Here is a 25,427-nt window from a genome sequence, read left to right as displayed (position 1 = left end):
ATGGATCACATGTTGATGCTGCTGCTGCTGCTCTGCAGCTCAGGTACCACTCTCATCTCATACCAACACCAATAACAACAAGGAAGGGCTGGGTGTCCTGTGGATTGTTGTCGATTCAGGTTTTGCTTATCTAAAACTCTAACTGAAGCAAAATGAGTTCAGTGCTGGGGTCCTCTCTGAAATAAATTACATGGACAAATCAGCTCACTACAGTTAGATGGCTATCATCATGTCATCCAAATTCTACTTGCATAAACATAAAGAGCTATACTATATCATGGTTATTTTTAACAAAACTCAGACAATATCAGTGCATGCTCATAGCAACGTAAAAATCAAGATGAGATCTTGTTTTTGTTGCATTTACATCTCCTAGACAAACGTGAGCATTGGTCAAGACCAGAGAGGGATTTGTTCATCTCAGTCATGTCTCCTGAAGAATGAGCATGTGTCAGTCTCACAGTGGTTGGGACCATTCCAAGCTCTCTAAAGTCCCAGCTAAAAGAAAAATGAGAGTGTTCCCCACCCACACTCTCCTACAAAAAAAGCAGATATTTGTACCTTTAAGGGTCCAGTGGCTTGTCACCCCTTGCGGGTTCTTATTTGTCCCCTTGTGGTTTGTTGGATGGTGGTTTTGGAACTACAACACTGACTGGAGAATTGTGTTACCTATTTTTCATATTCACAAATCTACAAAATTTATTTTGTTTCAAGACTATACTCAACCACAGCCTACTATTTAAAATCTACCTTAAATGAATATTTTACCTAATTTATTTGTTTACATGTTGCCGGTAGTTACTAGTTAGGAAGGTAGGGCATGTAGTGAGGGTTTTGTGTGGATCGTATAAAACCCTCCATAGCCCCAACTCCTCCCCTGCAGCCCCAATGCTATCGCAAACATTGATGACTGTTGGCTTTAGTAATTTATTATGAAGACAACGGATAAGAAGAAGACAGTCTTATGGACACACATAACCCCACCTTTTGTCCTCTGTACAGCACAACAGCATGGGACTCCAATTATGTTTCTAAAATCGTATAGACCTGTAATTTTAATTTTAATTTTTAAAGTCGGCTTTTGGTTGAGGAAAGGGTCAGGTTATGGTGAGAATGTGTTGTTTAAATGTTATTCCTAAAGAGTAACAGTTAGGGCGTAAATTGGTCTAGGTCTGGTTTAGGTATGGGTATGACTTGGTTAAGGTTATTGCCAGGTTGTGGTTAGGGCCTAATATATTATTGTAATCTTATTTTGAAATGGGAAAGATTAGAGTTTGCATTGGTTTAGGTCTAGTTCAGAGCAAAACGGCGGCTAATACAAAGCATAAATTGACGGATTGAACAGAAAGTCAAGCAGTGGTGGTTTTTAAATATCTTCTGCGTTTATTTTTATCTTCTGGTCTACCCGAGGTAGTTTTAGCGATTACTCGCTTGTTTTAGTTCTTTGGTTTTGGGTTGCTCCTATTTTATATATTAAGTTTGAGTATGGACCATTTCATCAGTAGTGTCGCCACGAAATCACAGAGTGTTTCCAACCTTTACACACCAGACACGCTCATCCATGGAGCCCAGCTGGGGTTTCTAAAATTGTGTAAGGTTGGTTAAGGTATAGATGTAGAAGCCTTTATTGCTATTATGTAATACAATGAAATTGCAGGTGGCCTTCACAGCGCCATATACAAACATCAAGCTATACAAATGAACAAACAACATTAAGAGACGAGTGATCACATAAAAGAGACAAGAGGCAATATTGAGGTATATATACCTCAATATTGTATTGTATATAGTATATGTAATCTCTGGTTTTGCTTGGACTTGGATTTGAGCTCTGGTTGCTCATGGGAAAGACCGTGTGTTTGACACTGGATCACATTTTGTGGGTGCAGTGGACTGCTGGCTTCTACAGCAAAATGTATAGAGCCAAATTTGTTACAGGAACAATAAGCAGAACCGAAAGTCATATTTATTAACAATGTCAACGTTCTAAATTTAGAAATGTTTCTAACGTGGAACTGGTTCTCGATACCCATCCCTCCCTAATGGGGCTAGCCTGAAATAAATAATTCTGAAAAGGCAAGAAAGGTTAAGAAAGTAAGTAAATTAGTAAGTTCAACTGAGTAGGTGGTAAGTATAAGTAATATAATTGAGTATGAGAAAGAAATATAAATCAAGGGTGAAACTATTTATATTCATTCATGTTACTGTAACTGAATAGCTTTTTGGGTACATTTTTTTAGTACATTTATGAAGTACAAATTTGGTCAGCTAAATAATGAAACTTGACTCCCAGTTGGCCACTGGTAGAAAAACATGCTGTGATCCAGTGCAGTCTGATTACCTGTTAACCACTGTATTAATGTTGTGTTAAGCAGCATGTTCTCTTCTGCACACATTCATCTAATCTCTATTTTAATTACTAATCAAATTGTTAATGTGACCTAGAGTAAACTAGTCATATTATTGCTCAGTAAGTTTAGTGAAACTGCATGGTTATTGAGATAGATGAGTTGCCAAAGTGCCCTCAAAGTGGTTATAACACTGCCTTATTTTCTGCTTGCTCTCCTCAGGAATCCAGGCTGAAAAAAAACACATTTCAGCAGGTAAAGAGAGAAAGGAAATTGACAGAGGATTAAAAAGAAGAAACACTAGTCTTCTACAAATGAGGAAAAATATTTCTTTTTGTACTAATTCTTGTGTCTTGTGACTAAGTCTTGTGTCTTTTCAGAGCCTGGTGACCTCAGGTTGGTGGGAGGAGCCAACCGCTGTGCTGGGAGACTGGAACTAAAACAACAAGGACAATGGAAACCAGTGGATGCCCTAAACTATGAATGGAAGCTGCCCTCATCAGCTGAGGTGTGCAGAGAGCTGGGCTGCGGCTCTGTTGTTGCAACACAGTGGAAAGACGTTTCCTTTGACCTTGTGTGGGAGATCAGACCTTCCTGTCTCCAGACTGCATCTACTTTCAGGGAGTGTGTGGACACGTCGCCAAAGTACTCTAGTGACAACCTGGCTATCACCTGTTCAGGTGATAACATCAGTGACATCTCACACACACACACACAGAGAGAGAGAGAGAGCTTCATACTGCCCCCCAGTTGGCCACAGGTAGAAATACATACAGTGATCCAGTGCAGCTTGATTAGCCATTAACCACTAGTGTGGTGACAATGTGGGACAAATGGAAACTCCAGTGGGTTCTGTGTCCACAGCCTTTACTATATTTTTTTTAAAGCCTTATAAGTGAGATCAGCTGATGGAGCTGCAGATCAGCTTGCAGTTGGTTCCAGGGAGCAGGGGCAGAGAATTTGAAAGCTTTTTTGCAAGTTCAGTGAGTTCAGTCAGACCTTAATAACAGTCAATGGTAGAGTCAGTGTGGCGCAAACCATAAATACTGGCTATAATTGAGATTTACTGATAGGTGTGAGTTGGGATCAGACCAAAAACAGTCTTACAGATAAATATTAACCAATGCATGAGTCTGTGTTTTGCCAGATAGGGCCACTGAACTCTGGCATGTCACAGCACTCTGAGGTTGACTCACCACCGTCACTGAGAGGAGATAGCTGGGATCTGTCTGACATGCCGAAAGAGGAAGCATGAAGCTATTACTGCAGTTTGAGGGTGTTTATTTTAACCCTTTCAGTGAAACATACATACATTTGCAGATGGACTTGTAGACCTGGATGGTAAACGTTTTTTTTTTTTTTTTTTTTTTTTTTTTTTTTACTTTAACGCTTCAGCGGTCAACAGAAAATATTGGCACCCTGCCTCACCCTCTCTCTGTACCAAACTTGATTCACAGACTGGTGGAAGTGCAGGTGATATTACTCAGGCAATCAATCAGCTCCAGTGATACACCCAGCCACACACTCACAAGACACACCTTCACAAGACACACCCTCTCACATACATTACCCAAGGTGAGAAAGTGAGAAACACATCCATGCTCCTACACAACCCATGCAAACATTTAGCAGAGGCATGCATAAACAGCAGATTACCGTAATCAATCCAATCCAATCCAATCCACTTTATTTATATAGCACAATTTTAACAAACACAAGGTTTTCCAAAGTGCTGCACAACAAGATAAAACACAAGATAACACAATAGAAGCAGAATAAAAAGTAAAATACACAATAGGATAACACGATAAAATAAGATAAGATCAAATAAAATAAGATAAAATAAAATAAAATAATAAAATAAAATAAAATAATACATAATAAAATAAATTATAATTTAAATAGAATAAAATAATGTAAAATGCACTGCCCGCACAGCATAAAAAGAAAAAACATCCACACATAAAATCAAAAATCATAAAATCAAAAATCCTACATGGTATCAAAAGCTAAAGAAAAGAAGTGGGTTTTAAGAAGGGTTTTAAAATGAGATAGTGAGGATGCCTGCCTAATATGCAGCGGCAATCCATTCCAAAGCTTTGGAGCCGCTACAGCAAAAGCTCGTTCCCCTCAGAGCTTTAACCTAACTTTAGGCACGGTCAGGAGCAGCTGGTCAGCTGACCTGAGAGAGCGGCTGGGAGTGTAGGGGAGCAGCAGCTCTGAAAGGTAGGGTGGGGCAAGGCCATTCAAGGCTTTAAAAGCAAATAAAAGAATTTTAAAATGAATCCTAAAATGGACGGGCTGCCAGTGGAGTGAAGCTAAAATAGGTGAAATGTGCTCATACTTGCTTGTGCCGGTTAAAAGACATGCAGCAGCATTTTGTACTAGTTGAAGACGGGCAATGGAGGATCCACTAACCCCCATGTAAAGCGAATTACAATAATCCAGCCGAGTGGTCACAAAGGCATGGATTACAGTTTCAAATTGCTGTCTCTGAAGGACAGGTTTAATTTTTGCCAGCTGCCTTAACTGGAAAAAGCTTGACCTCACCACTGCTTTAATCTGGCTGTCAAAATTAAGCTCTGTGTCCACTTTTACCCCAGATTTTTTACAATTGGCTTGAGATACTGTGCCAGAGAACCCAGATCAACTAAGGGGGTCAAAGAAGTGCCTCCAAAGACCATGACTTCTGTCTTTTCTTCATTAAAATTCAGAAAATTGAATGACATCCACGCTTTAAGTTCATGTAAACACTTTAGCAATGGTTTGACACAGAAGGAGTCAGACCTTTTAAGGATTCCAGGAACAACATCTGAGATCTCTGTCCAGAAGAGCACAGTCCTCAGAACAGCTGAGATACTGCACAGAACCCTCAGGCTTCCAGGACCTGAGCTTGAAGGAGACACAGGCACAAGACCTCCCAATGGGGCCAGTGGGAAATTTAAATATTCTATATATGTGTGTGTGTTGGGGGTAATTGGCTGAAAAACATATTTCAAAGGGGTTACATTACTGAAAAACATTTGAGAACCACTATAGTAACCCATATCTGTGGGGGCGATTACCACTGCTTTACTTTCTGCTTGTTCTCCTCAGGACTCCACACTGAAGGAGAACATAGTTCAGCAGGTAAACACAGAAAACAAACTGACTGAGATAATTAAAAAGGAGAAATAGTAGTCTTTTCCAAATTAGAAAAATATTTATTTTTGTACTAATTACTGTCTTGCGTCTGTTCAGAGTCTGATGATGTCAGGTTGGCGGGAGGAGCCAGCCGCTGTACTGGGGGACTGGAGGTGAAACAAAATGGTCACTGGCTACCAGCAGATGAGTGGAACAGTGAATGGAGCCTGAAGACAGCAGCTGCAGTATGCAGACTGCTGGACTGTGGCTCTGTTGTTTCAACAGAAGAGAGAAAGGATCCCTCTGACCAACTTGTGTATCAGATCACATCTGATCCCATCTGTATGCAGTCTCTATCAAATATGAGGGAGTGTTCAAGCTCGTTGTCTAAGCCCTCTCGGACCAGTGTGCAGATCAACTGCTCCGGTAATGACATCATTTACAGACATACAACAATGTCTCTGAATCTGTTGTATATGCCAGCTGATATTATAACAAGATGAGTTTAGCTGAACTTGACCTGACCTTAGTGTCCAACTGAAAATCAGAGTAACATCAGCACATTGTATCCCAGAAGAGGTGAACAGTTAACTTCTTCCATCTTGTGCCCATTTGTCTCCTGGGATTTTATGGGATTTTCTTTCTTGCGGTGAGGGTTCAGGCAAGGGGAGCGGGGTCATTTTGTTTTCTATAAACTGTGAGTCCCCCCCTCTCTCTCTCTCTCTCCAGAGTCTGTGAGGCTGGTGAATGGGAATAGTCTGTGCTCAGGCAGAGTGGAGGTGAAGTCTGACCAGTCGTGGTCCTCAGTGTGTGAAGCTGACTTTGACCAGCAGGATGCAGAGGTGGTCTGTAGGGAGCTTGGCTGTGGGGCTCCTTCAGTCCTCCAGGGGGCGCTCTATGGAGAAGTGGAGGCTCCAATGTGGACCAAAGAGTTCCAGTGTAAAGGCAGTGAGTCCTCTCTCCTGGACTGTGGAAGCTCAGGCTCAGCTAGAAACACCTGCTCACCTGGCAAAGCTGTTGGACTCACCTGCTCAGGTAGAAGAGGAGCTGCAGCTCCCATCTGACTTCATTCATGTTCACATCAAAGGAACTTTAATGCTTTTACTAATTACTGTCTTGTCTCTGAACAGAGCCTCATGATATCAGGTTGGTGGGAGGAGCCAGCCGCTGTAATGGTACACTGGAGGTGAAACACCTAGGAGATTGGAAACCAGTGGATGTCTCACACGTTCAGTGGAACCTGAAGACAGCAGGTGCAGTGTGCAGAGAGCTGGACTGTGGCTCTGCTGTCTCTGCAGTAAGAAGACAGGAGTCCTCATATAGACCTGCATGGATGATCATAGCTTCTTGTTTGCAGTCTGGATCCGCTCTGAGGGAATGTTTGAAGCTTCAACTTCAAGATACTCGTAACAGCCTAGACATCACCTGCTCAGGTAATATCATCAATGGCGTCAGCCATGTTGTTGATGACTTTGTGTCAGGGTGTGATGAACTCTTCCTGCAGCTGAATGTTGTCTGATCTCAGGACATGGGAAGAGACTTCAGGAGGTTCCAACTCATTTACAAACCTGCTGTAATAAAACACAAGTGAGTTACACTGAGTCTTCTTTGAACATTTTATATTGAATGTCATCAACCAGTGAGGTTACTGGTGTAAAGGCCCTGTCACCTGAAAAAAACAGGTGTAACAGGCAAAAAAAAAAAAAAAAAAAACAGCATTTAAGGAGATAGATAGAAAGATAGATAGATAGATAGATAGATAGATAGATAGATAGATAGATAGATAGATAGATAGATATTGGCATTGACAACAAAAATGGCTTAGTGACAGTGACATGGAATAACTGTGGAAAAAATGGGAGGGGGGGGCATGATTTTCATAGAATCTCCATATTTTGGGAAGAATTCATGCTGACCATTATTCCTTTAGCAGAGCGGCGTTCAGTGATTGAAGCATCCGCATGTACATACAGTTGGCACTGGTGTCAGACCCAGGAGGATCTGGCCCACTGGACATTCATACAGGGTTCCCTCCAATGGTGTCTGGAAAAGCATGAAAGTATGGAAAGTGATTTTGATTATGTTCAGGTCGTGACAGTTATGGAAAAAGGAGAGCAAGTATGGAAAGTATATCTATTGCTTGTATTTACAGTTTTCTAAAAAGCAATTTTCTAAAAAGCAAAATTCAAAAATTGCAATCAAAAAACATTCAAGAAGCATAGTTTGACGATTCAAACACCACTCCATATTACAGCGCAGAGCAATTTAAATCAGTCAAACAGAGTTTGAATTAAATTGACCTTGTATGATCTGAAAATTAATTTTTTTACCAAGATACCCACTCCCCCCGACCCATCAGGGGCCTTGATGTGAGTTTTTCTTTTACAGCCAAACCAAATATATTCATGTATTTAGTCTAGTTAAATGTGTTTCTTTGTGGGGAGTGAAGTCCGCATTGAAGCTCAGTAATATCAAGAACCAGAGTCCATAGTTTGTATTTCTCCATCCATTTCTGTTCCAGTGAACAGGAGTAAATTGTTCAGGACTTTCCATCCATCTCTGTTCCCCGTCTCAGTTAATGTTATCACCTGTTGGGCATCTTCAGATTCTTCTGTTCCCTGTGATGTAAAACTGACACCCAGAGACAAAGTCCTGAAATTCAACTTGAGCAGCCTTTTAGTGTGAGACTTGGCAGATTGGATATAAACTTTACGATACTTCACATAATTTTTCAACCTTTGTTCTAATGTATTCACCTTGGCCTGTACAGAGCCAAATTCCAACTTCCTGCTTGATCACACCGGGCCATCCTTCTCTTTCTCTCAGTCTTTCTGCTGCTAACACTGCGGGAACTCTCCCATTGTAATCTCTCAGCAAACAGGTCGTTCACCAAACCTGCAACGTTTTCCCCGTCCTCGTAATGTATACAGGAGATAACCACAGATACTTCCGCGTCAAAACGTGTGTTCACTTTAGCGTTCACCCGATCGATCTTAGCGTCCATTTGTTCAATTCTTGCCACTAGGTGGCTGATCTCCAGATCCAAGTTGTCTTGGATTTCCTTAGTTTTTTGGCGAGTTCAGCTTTCAGGCAGTCTCTTTTTCTATGACTACCTTGTCCATCAAGTCACGCAAATAGTCCACCCTGGAGTTTAGCTGTTTCTCAAACGCAACTTTCAGCCCATCCATTTTTATAACATTACTACCATAGAAGGATGATCTACATGATATTAAGAACTGGCATCCTGTTTCGCTCCTGTGCTTTGATTACAAGCTCCTGTCCAAACATCTGGCCAACAGACTGAAACAAGTGAGACAGAAGTGTCTTTTCTTGTTTCCAAGCGGCTCAGTTGTCATTTCGCCGTCCAGCGCCCCCTTGTGGAAACAGCAGAGTCCATCTAAGCTCCATGGGCGTGTTGCTCTTAAAATGAGCTGTGCTCAGCTGCAGTGTTGCTGCGTTGCTGTCTTGAGGCAGTTGAAAGTGGCTGAGCAACAAACAGCAGCTCTGAAGTCAGTGCTGCAGTTTTTTTCTGCTATTTGAAGCTCATTATCAAGACAGTAATGGTACTGACTGATATTGACAGATTATCAAGACAGATATTGGTCTCATTTCATTGGACCAAGAAAGGGTATTTGATTGGATTGAAGACCTCTACTGCTGGAAGACTCTGGAGTTTTTTTTTTTGTTTGTTTGTTTGTTTGTTTGGCTTCAGGCAAAGGTTTTATTGCCATGATCATGGTTTTGTAACCAGAACATTGAGTGTCCTGAAGATTAACAGAGATCTGAGTGCCCTTTGCAAAGTAAATAGAGGCATTTCACAGCGCTGCTCTTTCTCAGAAATGTTATATGTAATCTCTATTGAAGCAGTGTTAATACAACAAACAATTTAACCAAATTAGGAATTGTATCGAGGGATTGCTTTGACCAAACTGTGAGGCAAAACTTATTTGAAAGCTTATGCAGATGATTTACCTGTACTTGTCAAAAAAAAATTAAGTAGAACGAATTCGGTGTGATTTCTGCAAAGGTGTAAAATACAAATACAGGGGAAAACTTTAGGGAGTACTCTGAAATGTCACTGAAGAGGTACAAAGTACAAGTTAGACAAACATTGTGTAAGCAGCGGTTACCAAACTGAAACAACACGTAATCATTTATCAAAAGCTGCAGATGAATATAAAAAAAACTTCTGAAATGGAATGTCATTCACTGCCTCCAACAGCTCTGATGGGTATACGGCCAATTCATGAACAAACAAATTGCAGCAAGACACCTTGTCTCTTCTGAGCTTTCTTTCATTGCAGACGTTGCCACTAGGGATGCGCATTTAGATTAATTTTATAACCGAGTAACCTAGCCTGGGCCTACTCGAGTACCCGAGTAATTAGGTTAAATGGGGACACATAAAATCGTTCATATACAGCGCATCAATATACCCCTGTTTAATCGAGGAGAAAACTTTTTTCACAGTCATCGTTATCTTGGTGGTAGACTGCTTTCATGTTTTATCCATGTACCAGTAGGCTAAATAAAATAGGCTAAACATGTATAAATGCTCCCTGGTGTGTGTGGTTGAATCCATTTATTAAATAAATCGGTCTCAACCAGTGTTCACGAAGCTGACGGAATAAGCAGTCTTCGGTGTGGATGCGCATAGCTAAGTAGGTACCCTCTCTCTGAAAATTGAAAATGTATATCTATCTAGATGTTAGACTAAATTATTTATTTGCTAGCTCAATCATGTTGTCACTATAGAATATCCGCTGGAATTTTTTTTTTCATGGACCGATAGTTATAGCCTACTTCTGCCGACTTCTCAGTCATTTTTAATCTAACAGGTGCCGTGACAGCGACACAGCTGATCTTTATCTACAACCAACTTATATGAACAGTTATATTTAAATACAGGCTACTGCTTTCCAGTGTCAGCACCACAACAAACATCTGTCTTTTCATAAACTCACCGGCCGATGTTTTATTTCAGCTGGGGCTGCGTTACTCCAATTTAACGTCAGCTCTGATTAATGTGGCTAAGCAGCAAAAGTAACAGTAAGCAGTCACATTAAGGCTGAACAGAGTTATATAATTTCAACCCCACCTTTCGGGGGCTTTTGCTAATTACCTTTTCAGGCTATTATAAATTTACCTCTGAAATAAAGACGACAGTTTTCTCAGATGTGTCGATTTATTAAATGTTCATTTCAATGTACAGATGCAAACAAATTGACAAATTAATTAAATCAATGGTCTTGGCAACTCATAAAGACTAAACAAATTAATAACGATTAATAGGCTGATTAATAACTGATAACATTAACACATTAATAACAAGAAAAACGTTATCCGCACATCTCCGTGGAAAATCTTACAGGTAGCCTACTGTCCGTGGTGCTGACTCCGCATTTCATTCTCTATTATAGCCTAGAAATTAAAGCTCCATAAAATTCACGGAGGATCTTGTTTAGCTCTTCTTTCCTTACAGGTGTGAAATCAGCTGTTTGCCAGGTGTTTGTCAGGTTGTCTTGTAGACATTTGACGGCCCAAGACGTTGACCGGGCCGTACCGGCTTCATTTCCTGACCTCTCCAGCTGATCCAGCTCTTCACTCGTCACTCTCGCGTATCTCTCCTTTTTCTCTTCTGTCTTGTCTTCCTCGTTCAGCCGTTTATCCAAACTTAGGTCGCCAAACAAATCAAAATTGACAACCAAACGGTCCATTATGCAGGCGAACAAAGCTGACAGCGGCTTTTGATGCGGGTTTCAGTGAAACGTTTTGCGTTGCCATGGAAACCACACAGACTCAGGAAATAGCTAATATTGCGGGAGGAGTAATATATTCAGTGATGAGTTTTTTTTTTTTTCATTTAAGCACGGCTAGCCGTACTCAATTGCTCATTTGAGCACATTCTAAACGTCTGATTGACCAATCAGATTGCTCGGTCGGATCTACGTGTTGTATAAATGTAGTTTGATCCTAAGCTGGACTGGGCACTTTTGTATGCCGCGGATAACCGAGTAGTAATTTGTAACCGAGTAGCAAATTCTCCCCTCGGATAGTCGGGTACCCGGTTAACCCCGCCCATCCCTAGTTGCCACCACAAAAGGTCACTTGGAAAAGCATTGTGAAGCATTAGCGGTTGGAAATAGGAGTGGTGTTTTTTTTTTTTTTTTTTTAAAGCTTGACAGGGAATTTATCACAGAAAAGAAATGGTGTTAACTATCTGTGAGTCTTTGTTGGTTGTGAGTTAATGGTCAGGAAAAACTGGGAGGGTGTGCTCGAAAAATAGAGGGGAAACTTAAAAACATGGATATGGACATTGCCTCATAATTTAGATAGATAGATAGGTAGTATCTGTATCTGTATCTGTTTAACCATCTACATTATCTGTATCCGTATCCGTACTCGGAGTGGGCGGGGCCGAAACCGGAAGTGGGATGGGGCTTAACCCGGAAATTGGCTGAGTTTGACCAGAAATGGTGGGATTTAACCGGTAGGTTATTTTAAGCCTGAAATTGATACGGGTTGATCAGAAGTTGCTAAATTTCTTGTTTATTGGAAAACTATTTACAGAACAGCCTCAGAAGCTTCAGATCAATGTTTTTGATCACAATAGTAAACAAACTATTTACAGAACAAGCTTTTTATAAACACAGAACATGAATATTCTTAAGTGCATCATTGAATACAACACATGCAGTAGGCAATTATGAAGTACTCGAGAGAGAGTGTATATATATCAATATATCTATATCTATCTATAGATAGATAGATAGATAGATTTATATTTATATAGATATATAGATATATAGCTTAATTTGTAATATTTATACTACTACTATATTTATTTTTATGAACTACAGTAAGTGTCAGACTGTCAGCCAAAATAAAATAAAATCAAAATATTAATATATTTTGTGTGTTATTGAGCTAATGTATGTGTGTAAGTGATGTGTGTATGTGAAGACTGTGACTCTGCACCGCGTCTGGTATGAGCAAAGTTTTCCAACTTACTTTATATCAGAAATCAGCCGGTAAGAGGGAGCAGACAGTAAAAAAAAAAAAAAAGAAAAGAAAAAAGAAAAAAAAGTGGGGGGGTTACTACATGAAGTTGTTTGCATGCAGTCCACATGTGTGTTTGTGCAGACTGGGGCCTAAACAGTCTTGGAGTTGCATCAATTGGCTTTGACTGGAAAGCTGAGACTCAATGAGCCACATCTGATTCATGTGTGATGATGTTCGCCCCCATAGCAGTCATTTCAGTGCAGGCAGAGCATTTTGTCAAATTGGATGTCGTAGTATAAAATGACCTCTAGTGACCTCTAGGAGAATCACAGCCTCATCAAACTTTACAGACACAAACTAAAGAGCAAGGCCGTTCAGAGGAGATCTGCTTCTCCAGCTAGACTGACAATAAGAGCCAGTTGTTTCTGACACATTTCCAGGACAAAATGCATGCCACCCAACTGCTGAAAAATGAAAGTTTTTCAGACCAAATCAAAGCATGAATTTTTCTGTGGTGTTCCTCAAGGTCTTGGTGTCCTAACATGGTATTCTCTCTCTCTCCAGAGTCTGTGAGGCTGGTGAATGGGAATAGTCTGTGCTCAGGCAGAGTGGAGGTGAAGTCTGACCAGTCGTGGTCCTCAGTGTGTGAAGCTGACTTTGACCAGCAGGATGCAGAGGTGGTCTGTAGGGAGCTTGGCTGTGGGCCTCCTTCAGTCCTCCAGGGGGCACTCTATGGAGAAGCGGAGGCTCCAATGTGGACCAAAGAGTACCAGTGTGAAGGCAATGAGTCCTCTCTCCTGGACTGTGGAAGCTCAGGCTCAGCTAGAAACACCTGCTCACCTGGCAAAGCTGTTGGACTCACCTGCTCAGGTAGAAGAGGAGCTGCAGCTCCCATCTGACTTCATTCATGTTCACATCAAAGGAACTTTAATGCTTTTACTAATTACTGTCTTGTCTCTGATCAGAACCTGATGTTGTCAGGTTGGTGGGAGAAGCCAGCCGCTGTTCTGGTAGACTGGAGGTGAAACACCTGGGAGAGTGGGAACCAGTGTTGTTTACGGGCTTAGAGCAGAGCATGCAGGAAGCAGCTGCAGTGTGCAGAGATCTGAACTGTGGTGGTGTTGTTTCAGCAAAACAAGCATCAGAAATGTTATATATACCTGTGTCGGAGGTCAGACTCTCCTGTCTTCAGTCTGGATCTAGACTGAGGGAATGTATAGAGATCAGGACTGCGGCTGCTTATGCCAGACTGGAGATCACCTGCTCAGGTAATATCGTCAATGACTATGTATACATGTGCAAAATATTCTGGCTTTTACCCTTATTGTGAAAAACACAATATTCCTTCCAAGCTGTCTACATGGCTAATGAAGGAGAATAGTCCACTAATGTCCCCGTTTACATGCAGCCATGCAAACCATCAAGCAAACGATTTGCTTGATGGTGTGAACATAGCCTCCCTCCTTCATTCCTTCAACCACGTTATTGAAAATGTCAGCGTTGCAATATTTGCACAGATCCGAAAACCTGTTGACACCTGAGTCTTTCATATTGTTTAAAAGCAGGTGTGTTTCTCCGTCCAACCAGAAATCCTGGCTTTTCCTTTGTGAATGCATCCCTACCCCTGCCTTGTTGGCTAGTTGGTTTATTTTCTACACGCACAGCTGACTGAAAACAGCCGAGAGGCTGTTCCTCACCCCCTCTCTCCTCTGTCCTCCTGCCTGTGACCCAAATTGATCTTAATCACCATCTTTGAGGATTCCTCAATTCCTGAGGTGCATCTGGAGGCACAGGTGCTTCCTTGGTGGAAGTCTTTTTTTCCCCACATGCTCTATTTTCTGACACACATCACCAGACCCACAACTGTGGAAGAGCCCCTCCCTACCCAAACTGTACATTCAACTTCAACTTCAACTTATTTATCCATTGCAGCAGAGAACCCAGCCCTCTCAACTCTGCAGGAATAATAGAATAAACTGAGCCTGAACCGATGTGATCGGGTTGAGTCTGACAGGGTTTGGGCTGAGAATTGCAAACTCTGGTGTTCAGATTTTTCTCATATAATTAGTTAGTAACCCTAACCCTAACCCATGTAGGGTGGAATCGAGATCAACTGGATTCGTTGTAGATTCTTTAAGTCGTTTCCCTTCTCATCAAAGAAGCTTCTCCAGCTCTGACAGACAGGTAGGGAGTCCCAGCTGTTTAACCTGCGGGGACATTCTCCAGGTGGTTGAAACCACTGGATCGTTCGTGCTCCTCACTGCTGTGACGAGCATGCTCAGTGTTTGTGGAGTCTCCTGACTTCATGAGCGAAGGTGATGAAACCATCTCTCAACAGACGAGGAGATCTCAGACACCATCTATCTCTGACATTCACCTTTGACCTCTGGTGACCCCAACAACCACCACTTCCAAGCCCATGCTGCACTGCCGAGAGGAGGTTCTACCCCCTGGCTTTATATTTGAAGCCCCTCCTACAAGACAAACCATAGTTAATTGAAACCAATCAACCAAAATATATCAAATTTCCAAATAAAAACATTTCTGTGCACATTAACATATCACTGCATGTATCCTGGTACAGAAATATATTTATCTTGGTAACCTCAGAAATACTTCAGTAAATGACTGTGGACTTAAACTGTGTGATTCTGTATGATGTTTCTTCCAGTGGGTTGTGATTACTAATAACATGCATAGCACAGCAAGCTGAAATGATATAACTGTTTGTGGCTGTTAGCTTAGCAAGCTAATGCCAATGCTAATGCTAGCCTTAAAGACTAGCCATGATACCAAACCAAACTCTGGGGAAGTAGTGCAACGATGATGTTAGCCTTGCACAACACAAGCGGTAGCAATATCTGCCAGCAAGATGGGATTAACACAGAATTGTGTGTTCCTTTGCTGTGAGCTGAGGATCTGGGTGCAACCTACTTATTAGAAGGCATGGAGTAATCCCATGACAGGGCTGGCAACCAAAAACACTGAAAAAAAGACTGGGGACGATAAGCGGAGGAGAGGCAGACCATGGCCCCCAGGAGGGAACAGAAAGCCTAGCTGATCTTATAACCAGATAAACTTAGCTGAGCTAGAGCTGACGTTAGTGTCCCACTGCAAATCAGAGTAACGTGTGTGTATCAGGTGGTATTTCTGTAAACTGTGGGTCTGTGAAGCCTTTTGACACTGTAACTATGATTAAGGATGCCAATCTCTCTCCAGAGTCTGTGAGGCTGGTGAATGGGAATAGTCTGTGCTCAGGCAGAGTGGAGGTGAAGTCTGACCAGTCGTGGTCCTCAGTGTGTGAAGCTGAATTTGACCAGCAGGATGCAGAGGTGGTCTGTAGGGAGCTTGGCTGTGGGGCTCCTTCAGTCCTCCAAGGGGCGCTCTATGGAGAAGTGGAGGCTCCAATGTGGACCAAAGAGTTTCAGTGTGAAGGCAATGAGTCCTCTCTCCAGGACTGTGGAAGCTCAGGCTCAGCTAGAAACACCTGCTCATCTGGCAAAGCTGTTGGACTCACCTGCTCAGGTAGAAGAGGAGCTGCAGCTCCCATCTGACTTCATTCATGTTCACATCAAAGAAAGGAACTTTAATGCTTTACTAACTACTGTCTTGTCTTTGTTCAGAGCCTGTCAGGCTGGTGGGAGGAGGCAGCCGCTGTAATGGCACACTAGAGATGAAACACCTGGGAGAGTGGAGACCAGTGGCGATGCAGTCTGAGTTGAATCTGAAGACAGCAGCTGCCATGTGCAGAGAGCTGGACTGTGGCTCTGCTGTGTCAGCAGAGAGGAGAAGGGGTTCCTTATTAAGATCTGTGTGGGAGATCGGATATTTCTGTTATCAGTCTGGATCCTCACTGAAGGAGTGTTTAGAAAAACCATCTCACTCCACTGACACCTTTGACATCACCTGCTCAGGTAATATCATCAGTGGCGTCACACACACACACACACACACACACACACACACACACACAGTCTTCTACTGATGTGTCCTTTAGTGAGCAGTCTAACTGCTGTAGTCAGTGATGTAAACTAGCGGTCGCCACTCGCCAAATGCACCTAAAATATTGGTTAGGGTTAGGGTTAGGGCGATATGTGTGTTTTGTTGTCGTCCGTATGTGGGCGTGGCCTGTACACGCAACTCAGTCAGTGCGACGTAACGTCCGCTGCGCAAAGGATTGTGGGCCAGAATGGCCAGAGCAGCATGCTGAAATCCATACTGCGAAATCTGACCGGATGTAGTAGAACATCCTGGTACTCTTGGCATACTGCATCTGACATACTATGTATTGGGACATACTAAATCTATTTTTCTCCTACTAAATAGTATGGTAGTATGAGTATTGGAACGCAGGGCTAGTGATCTGTTTGTTGTGTGTCACACTTAAATAGCTCCCCCGACGTCGCGTCACATGTTGTGAGGTTAGCCCAGGGTTAGCCTAGGCTAAGCTATGATGCTGTGGCACCAGGACTCTGTCAGAGGCAGGCGGCCTGACCTCATGAATGGACCTGACGACTAGAGATGCCATGTTTTAGGTTACCTAGGCATATTAAGGGATGCCTGAGAGGAAATATGACTGCCTTAGTTAGTAATATTTACAGAGTTAATGTAAATGAAAATAATTGTTCACAACAACAAAATATTAAAATGTATTGTAAATCTTACTTTGGCCTCTTCTCTAAACATGTATTTCAGTATAATACTTTTGTCTCAATTAAAAGTACTAAAACAGATGCATATGGGACAACAAAAGGCAATTTGTTATTTTGGCCGGTAAAAAATTGCTTGGCCGGTAGATTTTTTCATCTACCGGTCCCCTTGGCCAGTGAGCTAAAAAGTTAGTTTACACCCCTGGCTGTAGTAGAGACTGTGTTGTACTGGTCAGCTCCCAGTAAAATCCAGTGGAAATGTTTCCAGCGGGGAAACAGACAGCCATGTTGTTGATGACTTTGTGTCAGGGTGTGATGGACTCTTCCTGCAGCTGAATGTTGTCAGATCTCAGGACATGGGAAGAGACTTCAGGAGGTTCCAACTCATTTACAAACCTGCTGTAATAAAACACAATCAAACTGAACTGGTTTCAACTAAAAATATCTGAAAGCTGTTGTGGTCCACAAACTTTGCTTTGGCGTTTTTTGGGTTTACATTGAAATTCTGATTTACTTTCTCCCCAGTTACACTGAATCTGTTGTGACATTTTATATTGAACCTGGTCTGGCAGAATAACAGCAGACTGGGCAACTTGGTGAAACCAACCAGTGAGGTTACTGGTGTAAAGCAGATACAACTAACTGGAATCATGAAGAAGCCTGTGGTGAGGAAGGCCAAGGCTCTTCTGTCCCGGTCAAACCCTGAGAGGACACTTTGAGCTTCAGAGAGCTGAAACAAACAGAGGAAAACAAACAGGGAATCAGATCTAGGAAACCAAGATATTGGCATTGAAGAAAAAAAATGAAACAGAAAAAAAAAAACAGTGGTATCAAAAAACTGTCTGTAGTTGGTTTTCCATCCACATATATCGCAAATTTTAACCAAATTTTCAGAAAATCAGCTAAACAAAATGCAAATTTATGCACATTTCCACCCATTTCTGTTATGCGAATATATGGAGTTGGTTCATCGAGGTGAGCAATAGATGGCGCTAATTCTCCAGCCGGGTGACATTATACCACTGCAGAAGAAGAGGGCGCAGCGTGACGGTGTATTACCAGCACGTCAGTCAAAAATCAAAACTTTGCTGTTTGCTGTCCAGTACAGCATTAATATTGTTTTCTTTAATTAGTTCAAGAAAAGTTAAAGTCTTTTCTTTGGTCCAAACCGACCGGCTGTTGTTGTCATCTGTTTTTCCTTTGTCCAGTGGAGCAGAAGTCACTGTCTATTTGCTAAATCTGTTTCCATAGCAACTTATTCACATTTTCCTTTTATCCATACATCCACTTTTCCACCTCCCCCAAGCGTAGAAACCTTTTTCGTGACATTTGGAGATTTTTTTGTATTTTCAGTGTTTCCATTTGGGTTTTTAATACGCAAACTGAAAATGCAAATAAAGAGAGGTGGATGGAAACCCACCTTGTGTAAAAAAAAAATGAGAAGGCAGAGGGGTGTGATTTGCTGAGAATCTCAGCAAATCTATCACCATCGAAATAAATAGTTCCTAAGCTAATAGATGCCTGCAGTAGCTCCATGCTAAAAGCTACAGGCTCAATAGCAGCTTCACACCTTCAGGATCTTCTCACTCATGACGGCAAAAATGTTCCACAAATGACCAAAATCCTTCCAGAGACCAAAACCACAGACATACAGTAATGTCACAGAATGTGTGGTGCATGCCAGCTGATGTTACAACCAGATAAAATTAGCTGAATTAGATCTGATGTTAGTGACCACCTGCAAATGAGAGTAATGTGTGTGTGTGAGGGGGTTATTTCTATAAACTGTGGGTCTGTGAAGCCTTTTGACACTGTAACTATGGTTAAGGGCGCCAATCTCTCTCTAACATGGTATTCTCTCTCTCTCCAGAGTCTGTGAGGCTGGTGAATGGGAATAGTCTGTGCTCAGGCAGAGTGGAGGTGAAGTCTGACCAGTCATGGTCCTCAGTGTGTGAAGCTGACTTTGACCAGCAGGATGCAGAGGTGGTCTGTAGGGAGCTTGGCTGTGGGCCTCCTTCAGTCCTCCAGGGGGCGCTCTATGGAGAAGCGGAGGCTCCAATGTGGACCAAAGAGTTCCAGTGTGAAGGCAATGAGTCCTCTCTCCTGGACTGTGGAAGCTCAGGCTCAGCTAGAAACACCTGCTCACCTGGCAAAGCTGTTGGACTCACCTGCTCAGGTAGAAGAGGAGCTGCAGCTCCCATCTGACTTCATTCATGTTCACATCAAAGGAACTTTAAGGCTTTTACTAATTATTGTCTTGTCTCTGTTCAGAGCCTGATGATATTAGGTTGGTGGGAGGAGACAGCCGCTGTAATGGTAGACTGGAGATGAAACACCTGGGAGTCTGGAGACCAGTGGATGAATTAGGTTTCGACTTGAACCTGAAGTCAACCACTGCAGTGTGCAGACAGCTGGGCTGTGGCTCTGCTGTCTCAGCAGAAAGGAGAATAGATCCCTTGCATGAATATAAGTGGTATCTCAGCTCTTCCTGTTTTTTGTCTGGATCTACACTGAGGGAGTGTGTCTACTCACCACATTTGGAGACTCGTTACAACCTGGAGATCACCTGCTCAGGTATGTGTGAAGGTTCTCAGTCATCCAGGTCAGGCCACTGGACGTTTGTGTAGATCCTTGAAGATGTTTCACCTCTCATCCAAGAGATTTCTTCAGTTCTGACAGACTGGTGGGGAGTCCCAGGTATTTCATCATCATCCAGGGTCCGGGAGTGAACGACAGTTGTTGGTGTCACAAGAGGCCAAGGGCGAATGGTTGAACCTCCTGTGAAGGAATGACTGGACAGTGTTGTAGGCTGGAGATCGATGATGTCTGAGACCTCCTCCTCTGTTGGGAGATGTTTTTTCTGTCTTAACATAGATCACTTCCTTCACTCCTCTTTTCAACTGTTTTTCCTCTCTATCCAAGATATGAATGTCATTGTCCTTGAAAGACTGTACCTTTTCCTTCAGGTGCAGGTAAACTGCGGAGTCTTGACCTGATGGTTGTCTAGATAAGCGGTGCAGTTTTCTGGCTGTCCCGTCTTATTTTCCATAACATCCTGAGGCTACACATCAGTAAAACTAAAGACTGTGGTTGTTGACCCCTCTTGTGATCCCAACAACAGCCAGGAGCACCAACCTGGCCATGGTGCTGATGGTCTGGATAACGTCCCTGCAGAGGTTCAAATCCCCGCCAGTCAGTCAGAGCTGAGGAAGTCTCTTGGATGGGAGATGAAACATCTTCAAGCATCTACACACAAGTCCAGTTGCCCTCAGTTCAACCTGGATCTGCTCAGATAACACAATCAATGACACACCGGAGTTATTAGTCTATAGTTTTGATTTTTCATTAGTTTTTATTTTTTATATCATTTTTATTTTTTGTTTTCAGTTCAGTTTGTTTTCCAGAGTGGGTTTGCTCATTTCAGTTTAGTTTCTGTTGTTTAAAAATGTTTACTTTTAGTTTGGTTTTTATTAGTTTCAGTATAAGTTTTACATTTTTTTTTTTTTTTTTTTTTATTATTATTATAAGATGTGGACGTTTGTCGGGGTCTAGGGTCTACATTCAAGAAACTCAGAATAGGTATTAGAATAAAACCGCAACACTTTATGAAAGCAGTTTATTCACAGTCATGTAAACGTCCCAGTCTAAATAGTAAATTGCTAATAAGCTGATACATTTGACCAAACTGGCAAGACTAAAACTAAAGACAGTCTTTATATGTTTTTTTTTGTTTTAGTTTAGTCAGTTTTTTAAGTACAAAATATCAAACCATTTTTTTTTTTGCAGTGGTCAGGAGTTACTGCTAAAAATATTGGCTGACTGCTGAGGGTTGATTAGAGCCAGTTCACTGCTGTTCCACACCGTATTTCCAGTCCTTGACAGGAACTTTTGGGATCCATTCAATCCGATCCGTTCCGATCTAATCCGATCCAATCCAATTCAGTTCAGTTCAATTTGTTTTGCATCATATCATAACAGAAGTTATCTCAAGACACTTTACGGAGAGCCAACAGATTTTGGCCAATCCCATGAACCAAAAATCTCCCCCAACGCAACACAGGGCACCAGAACCCGAGCAGAACCCGGTCATCTGCCTCGACCAGAGGCAGAATCATAAATTAATTAAGTTTTTGGTGAGAAACTTGAATGAATGCAGGAAGGATCAATGGAAGGACAATGATAAATGAAGGAGAAATTTGTTCATGTCTTCACAGCACAGTAAAATAGATATTAGAGAGAGAATTATGAACTATTTAACTTCCGAACATGAAGTCTAACTAACATCTTATTATACATTAATGTAAAACAACCTTTATGAAAAAAGCACCAAGCCGGGGTGGAGTGATGTCAGCGGGACACACTGTGATATCAGTCTAGGATTGTAGCTTTAAATGAGGCAGATAGTCAACAAATATATATATATTTTTTTTATCTAGAAGAGAGGTGTGTTACAGTCATGTAAAGCTGGTTGCTGCCATGTCTCTGCAGGTCAGCAGGGGGCAGAAGCGAGCACAGAACCCTGAGCCGGAGAGGAGGCAGCAGCCCTGAGGATCTCCAAGGAGCTCTTCTCCCGTCCAGACAGGTTGCCTGGCTTCCACAACAACCAAGAATTTAAAGGCCTCTGCCAGTGATGCTGCAGGTTTAGCATAATATCTACAAAATGTTTCTGCTAATCTTTTTTTTTAAATCAAGCAGTCGTATTTTAGAACTCTGATACCATTTTTCTTACCTTTTATCCAGCTGGTTTCCATTTATTCACTCTATCTGAAAATCAAGGCATTTTAATTAAAAGTGTTGAAATCTTTAATAATCCTGCATGATTTGCAAAAACAGTTTGTTGAAATGTAAAGCTGTAGTAAATGGTCAAAATATTCAAAATTACTGGTGGGTGTTTTAAGTGGAATTATAACACAAAAAAAAGAATTCAGTAATCCATTGTCATGTAAAGACCGCTGTCTTTTCAAACTTTGCTTTTGTTAAATTAAATTCTGGGAAATAAAAACCTCACCGACTTAGTGGGTCTCACATCTGCCCTGCGAGGCGAAGGTCACAGGTGTGATTCTGGGGGTGTGAAAGCACCTTGTGTTAATTAAAGTCCGTCCAACATGTGGTAAGACTCCGATTTTGTAATGCGTTTTATTACCACGTTTTATCAATACATTTAACCATTAGGTGTGTAACGTAAAGACTGACTCTTGTGCTGAGAGTTTGCTGGTGTGATCGGGGTGAACCTCAGGCCCAAGAATCACATTTGAAAAGCACCGTCAGGTTTTTTTTTCCCTCTTTTTAAATTCTGTCCTTTGTTACTCAGTAAACACCAAGAGAAGAGTGAAGAGTCCATTGCAGCCTCTCTGCAGTGTGGAAGGAAGATGCATAAAAGCCCATCTTGTTGCAAAATACAAAATACAAACGACAGTATCAAAATAAAATACAAAATACTGATGCCGGGAAATGTCAAATACATTTATTTTGTATTTTCCAAACACAGGAAAATACTTTTGTAACACTGCATGTTGTGAATTTGTACAAATCAGCAATAAATGCAGATTTTTATAACGTGCACGAGGCTCTGGTGAGAGTTTGAGTAGGGCAGGCAGAAGAACAGGAAGTGGAGTGCTACTGTACATGCATCTGCCTGTAGATGTACACATTTCACCCAGGCATAAACACACATCCACACAAACACAGAAGAAGCGTGTCCCTGAACTGCCAAACAGGTTTCAGTTTACTGCTCAGCTTCTCTTCTTGGACCTGAAATGAAGAAATTACTAGAAATAACAAGAAGCCTGTGTTTGAATACTCAGATTACATGCTTCAGCAGAGCATCACTACCAGGCCCTGTCCTCAAAGTGTCTTCAGATCTGATCGTTCAGGACACATTCAGAGGCCTGGGATGCTTTTGTCCACATGGCATCAGATGTGTAAACAGACAGGTGACCCAGGACAGACTGAAGCCCCGCCCACTCACCTGCCGTCCTCCTGACACCCCGACACCAGCCAGACCGTCACTTTTCCAGCAGAAAGCCTCTCCTGTGTGACTCTGGCCAGCAGCTGAACTGTCAGCTGATGGATCAAATCAAAGTGAAGTGCAGCTCGGCTATAAAGCAGCTGCTTCATGAAGAAAAACACAAACTGTCTACCTACAGGGGGCGCTACAGGGGAGCAGGAGGAGCTCAGCTGCCCTTAATAAGACAGGAGCTCCCCTAAAGGAGGGGTGGAGGGGGGGTGGGGCGGTCTAAAATATGTTTTGAGAATGTGCAGGTGCTTTTTTCCTCCATATAAAATCCAGAAGCTGCCGACTTTCTTAAATTCTGATTAAACACATTCCCTCTCACCCCAGACGCACTTGAGCTACCACCCAATTTCCCCTCTGCGATCAATAAAGTATTTCAGATTCTGATACTGGTAGAGGGATATTACAGAAATATCACAGGCTACAATGTGAATGTGTGTTCATTTCATCATCATCTGAGTTTAGTTTTTTTTTTTTTGTTTGTTTGTTTTGTTTTTTTTAAATCTGGTCTGTCATTTCTGACTCACATAAGCAACAACACTGGAAGAGGCCCCACCCACCTGCGCATTCAAATGTACCAGTTCAACTTCAGGTTCAACCTCATTTATCCACATCAGCGGAGAACCTGAACCTCTCTGACCAGCAGTCCTGTCCTGTCCTGTCCTGCTCTGTCCTGCCCTTTCGTCCTGTCCTGTCCTGTCCTGCTCTGCTCTGTCCTGTCCTGTTCTGTTCTGTTCTGTCCTGTCCTGTCCTGTCCTGTCCTGTCCTGTCCTGTCCTGTCCTGTCCTGTCCTGCTCTGCTCTGTCCTGTTCTGTTCTGTCCTGGGTGACGCTGATACACGCCAGGCCGGCTCAGCCAGCACCCCTGGGTGATGGCAGCTGCTGTAAACACGGCGCTGCCCAGGTGTCATTCCACCGTTGTGCTCTGTTGCTCATCTAGATTGGAGTGAGAGGAAAGTCTCTGCAGAGAAAGTGGGAAGTGACTCGTTTGAAAGAGTAAAATTATAAAATCTGCTCTAATTTTAGTCATGGAGCATGATGCTTATCACTGTATGGTCCAACGTCCTGAGCAGACACGAAGGAGAACAGCCCAGCATCACGAAAAATACTGAAACCACCACAGCGTTACAATGTTTAGTGACAGTAACGTTTAGCTAACTGGCTTTGCTGTGTAATGCAAAGGAGAAGATGTGATATTTTACATTAAGACGACTGAACATCTTCAACAAAGTAACTGGTGTCAGAGAGAGAGAGAGAACATTGTTGAGCCTCTGAAGGGTAAATTATGTCAGTGCAGCAGCCACAGTAGCACAAAAACATCATAATGCATGGAAGAACAAAACCTACATGAGGTAATGCTGAAATACTGAAAGCCTAAAATTATTCAGAGAAAGTAACTCAGAATTTCACTTGTTAAAGCTGTAAATTTACAAGAAAAAAAAAACTTTCTGAGGGAAAACCTTTTTCTTGCATTTTTCTTTTCCACATGTGCTGCCTCTGCTGCTGCTGGCCGTGTCTCAGGCCTGCAGCTGGTCACCTCAGCAAATTCTACTTTGACATGGGATTCAGGAACAAGGAGATCCTGCTGATTTGAGCCCAGAATCACCAGATTGTTTTCTTCTGAATCAGCCCAAGTCACAGCAACGTCTCTTCAGAGTCCAGATGCTGAGGAGGAGATTGTGATTCTGGACTCAAACCAGCAGGATTTCCTTCTGACTGGATCCCACAGGAGGAGACAGGGACGGTTTTTGCTATGGGCAATGTGGGCAACCGCCCAGGGCGCAATCTACTTGGGGGCGCACGAGCGGTCTCAAGGTTTTTCAGGATGATGAAATTGAATACTGAATATAGAATTCCGATTATGAACTTCCATTTATATTTTAATGAATATTTATTAGGCTAAATAATGATTTTTAAGGAAACTTGCATGGATGCTATTTTTAAACATATATTTAAGCATTATTAATAATGCGATTATACAACTATTACCAACAAAATAAAATGTATAATCAAAATGTATTTAGACTGTTGGCATTTCGCTCTCAAAATATAAAGGTTTTTTGCTAGTATTCTCTCCGTTTCAGTGGATATATACTAGGCAAAAAAAAGTTCTGCACCACTTTTTCAGTCTATAATTTCTCCCCTTTATTTATACCCAATAGTGTTGTATCTTATACCGTTGTAAAGCCTGATTCGTTCTCTTTCCAATGAGATACAACTTGTAAGGATCCTGCATTGCTGGAATGAGTGACACCGGTAATTGTGTGAGAAGCGACCAATTTTTTTTTACAAA

General features: G+C 42.0%; 1 protein-coding gene across 1 annotated transcript; it reads left to right on the top strand.

Moving 5' to 3' along the window:
* Positions 1–22,132, top strand: LOC115370366 (scavenger receptor cysteine-rich type 1 protein M160-like). Its single transcript, XM_030067358.1, has 12 exons — positions 1–43; positions 2,571–2,603; positions 2,729–3,028; positions 6,201–6,506; positions 6,602–6,904; positions 13,038–13,343; positions 13,439–13,741; positions 15,693–15,998; positions 16,097–16,387; positions 18,993–19,298; positions 19,394–19,696; positions 21,611–22,132. The coding sequence occupies exons 1-12, from the start codon at positions 1–3 to the stop codon at positions 21,643–21,645; spliced, it is 2,835 nt and encodes a 944-aa protein (XP_029923218.1). The 3' UTR covers positions 21,646–22,132.
* Positions 22,133–25,427: the final 3,295 nt, after the last annotated feature.

This window comes from Myripristis murdjan, chromosome 13, assembly GCF_902150065.1.
Source record: "Myripristis murdjan chromosome 13, fMyrMur1.1, whole genome shotgun sequence".
NCBI classification, from domain to species: domain Eukaryota; kingdom Metazoa; phylum Chordata; class Actinopteri; order Holocentriformes; family Holocentridae; genus Myripristis; species Myripristis murdjan.
This window is presented reverse-complemented; position numbering and strand designations above follow the sequence as displayed.

Coding starts and splice junctions, on each gene's coding strand:
- LOC115370366 (XM_030067358.1), top strand. CDS start 1: ATGGATCACATGTTGATGCTGCTGCTGCTGCTCTGCAGCTCAG. Junction 13,344..13,438: donor TGTTGGACTCACCTGCTCAG/GTAGAAGAGGAG, acceptor GTCTCTGATCAG/AACCTGATGTTGTCAGGTTG. Junction 19,697..21,610: donor CCTGGAGATCACCTGCTCAG/GTATGTGTGAAG, acceptor ATGTCTCTGCAG/GTCAGCAGGGGGCAGAAGCG.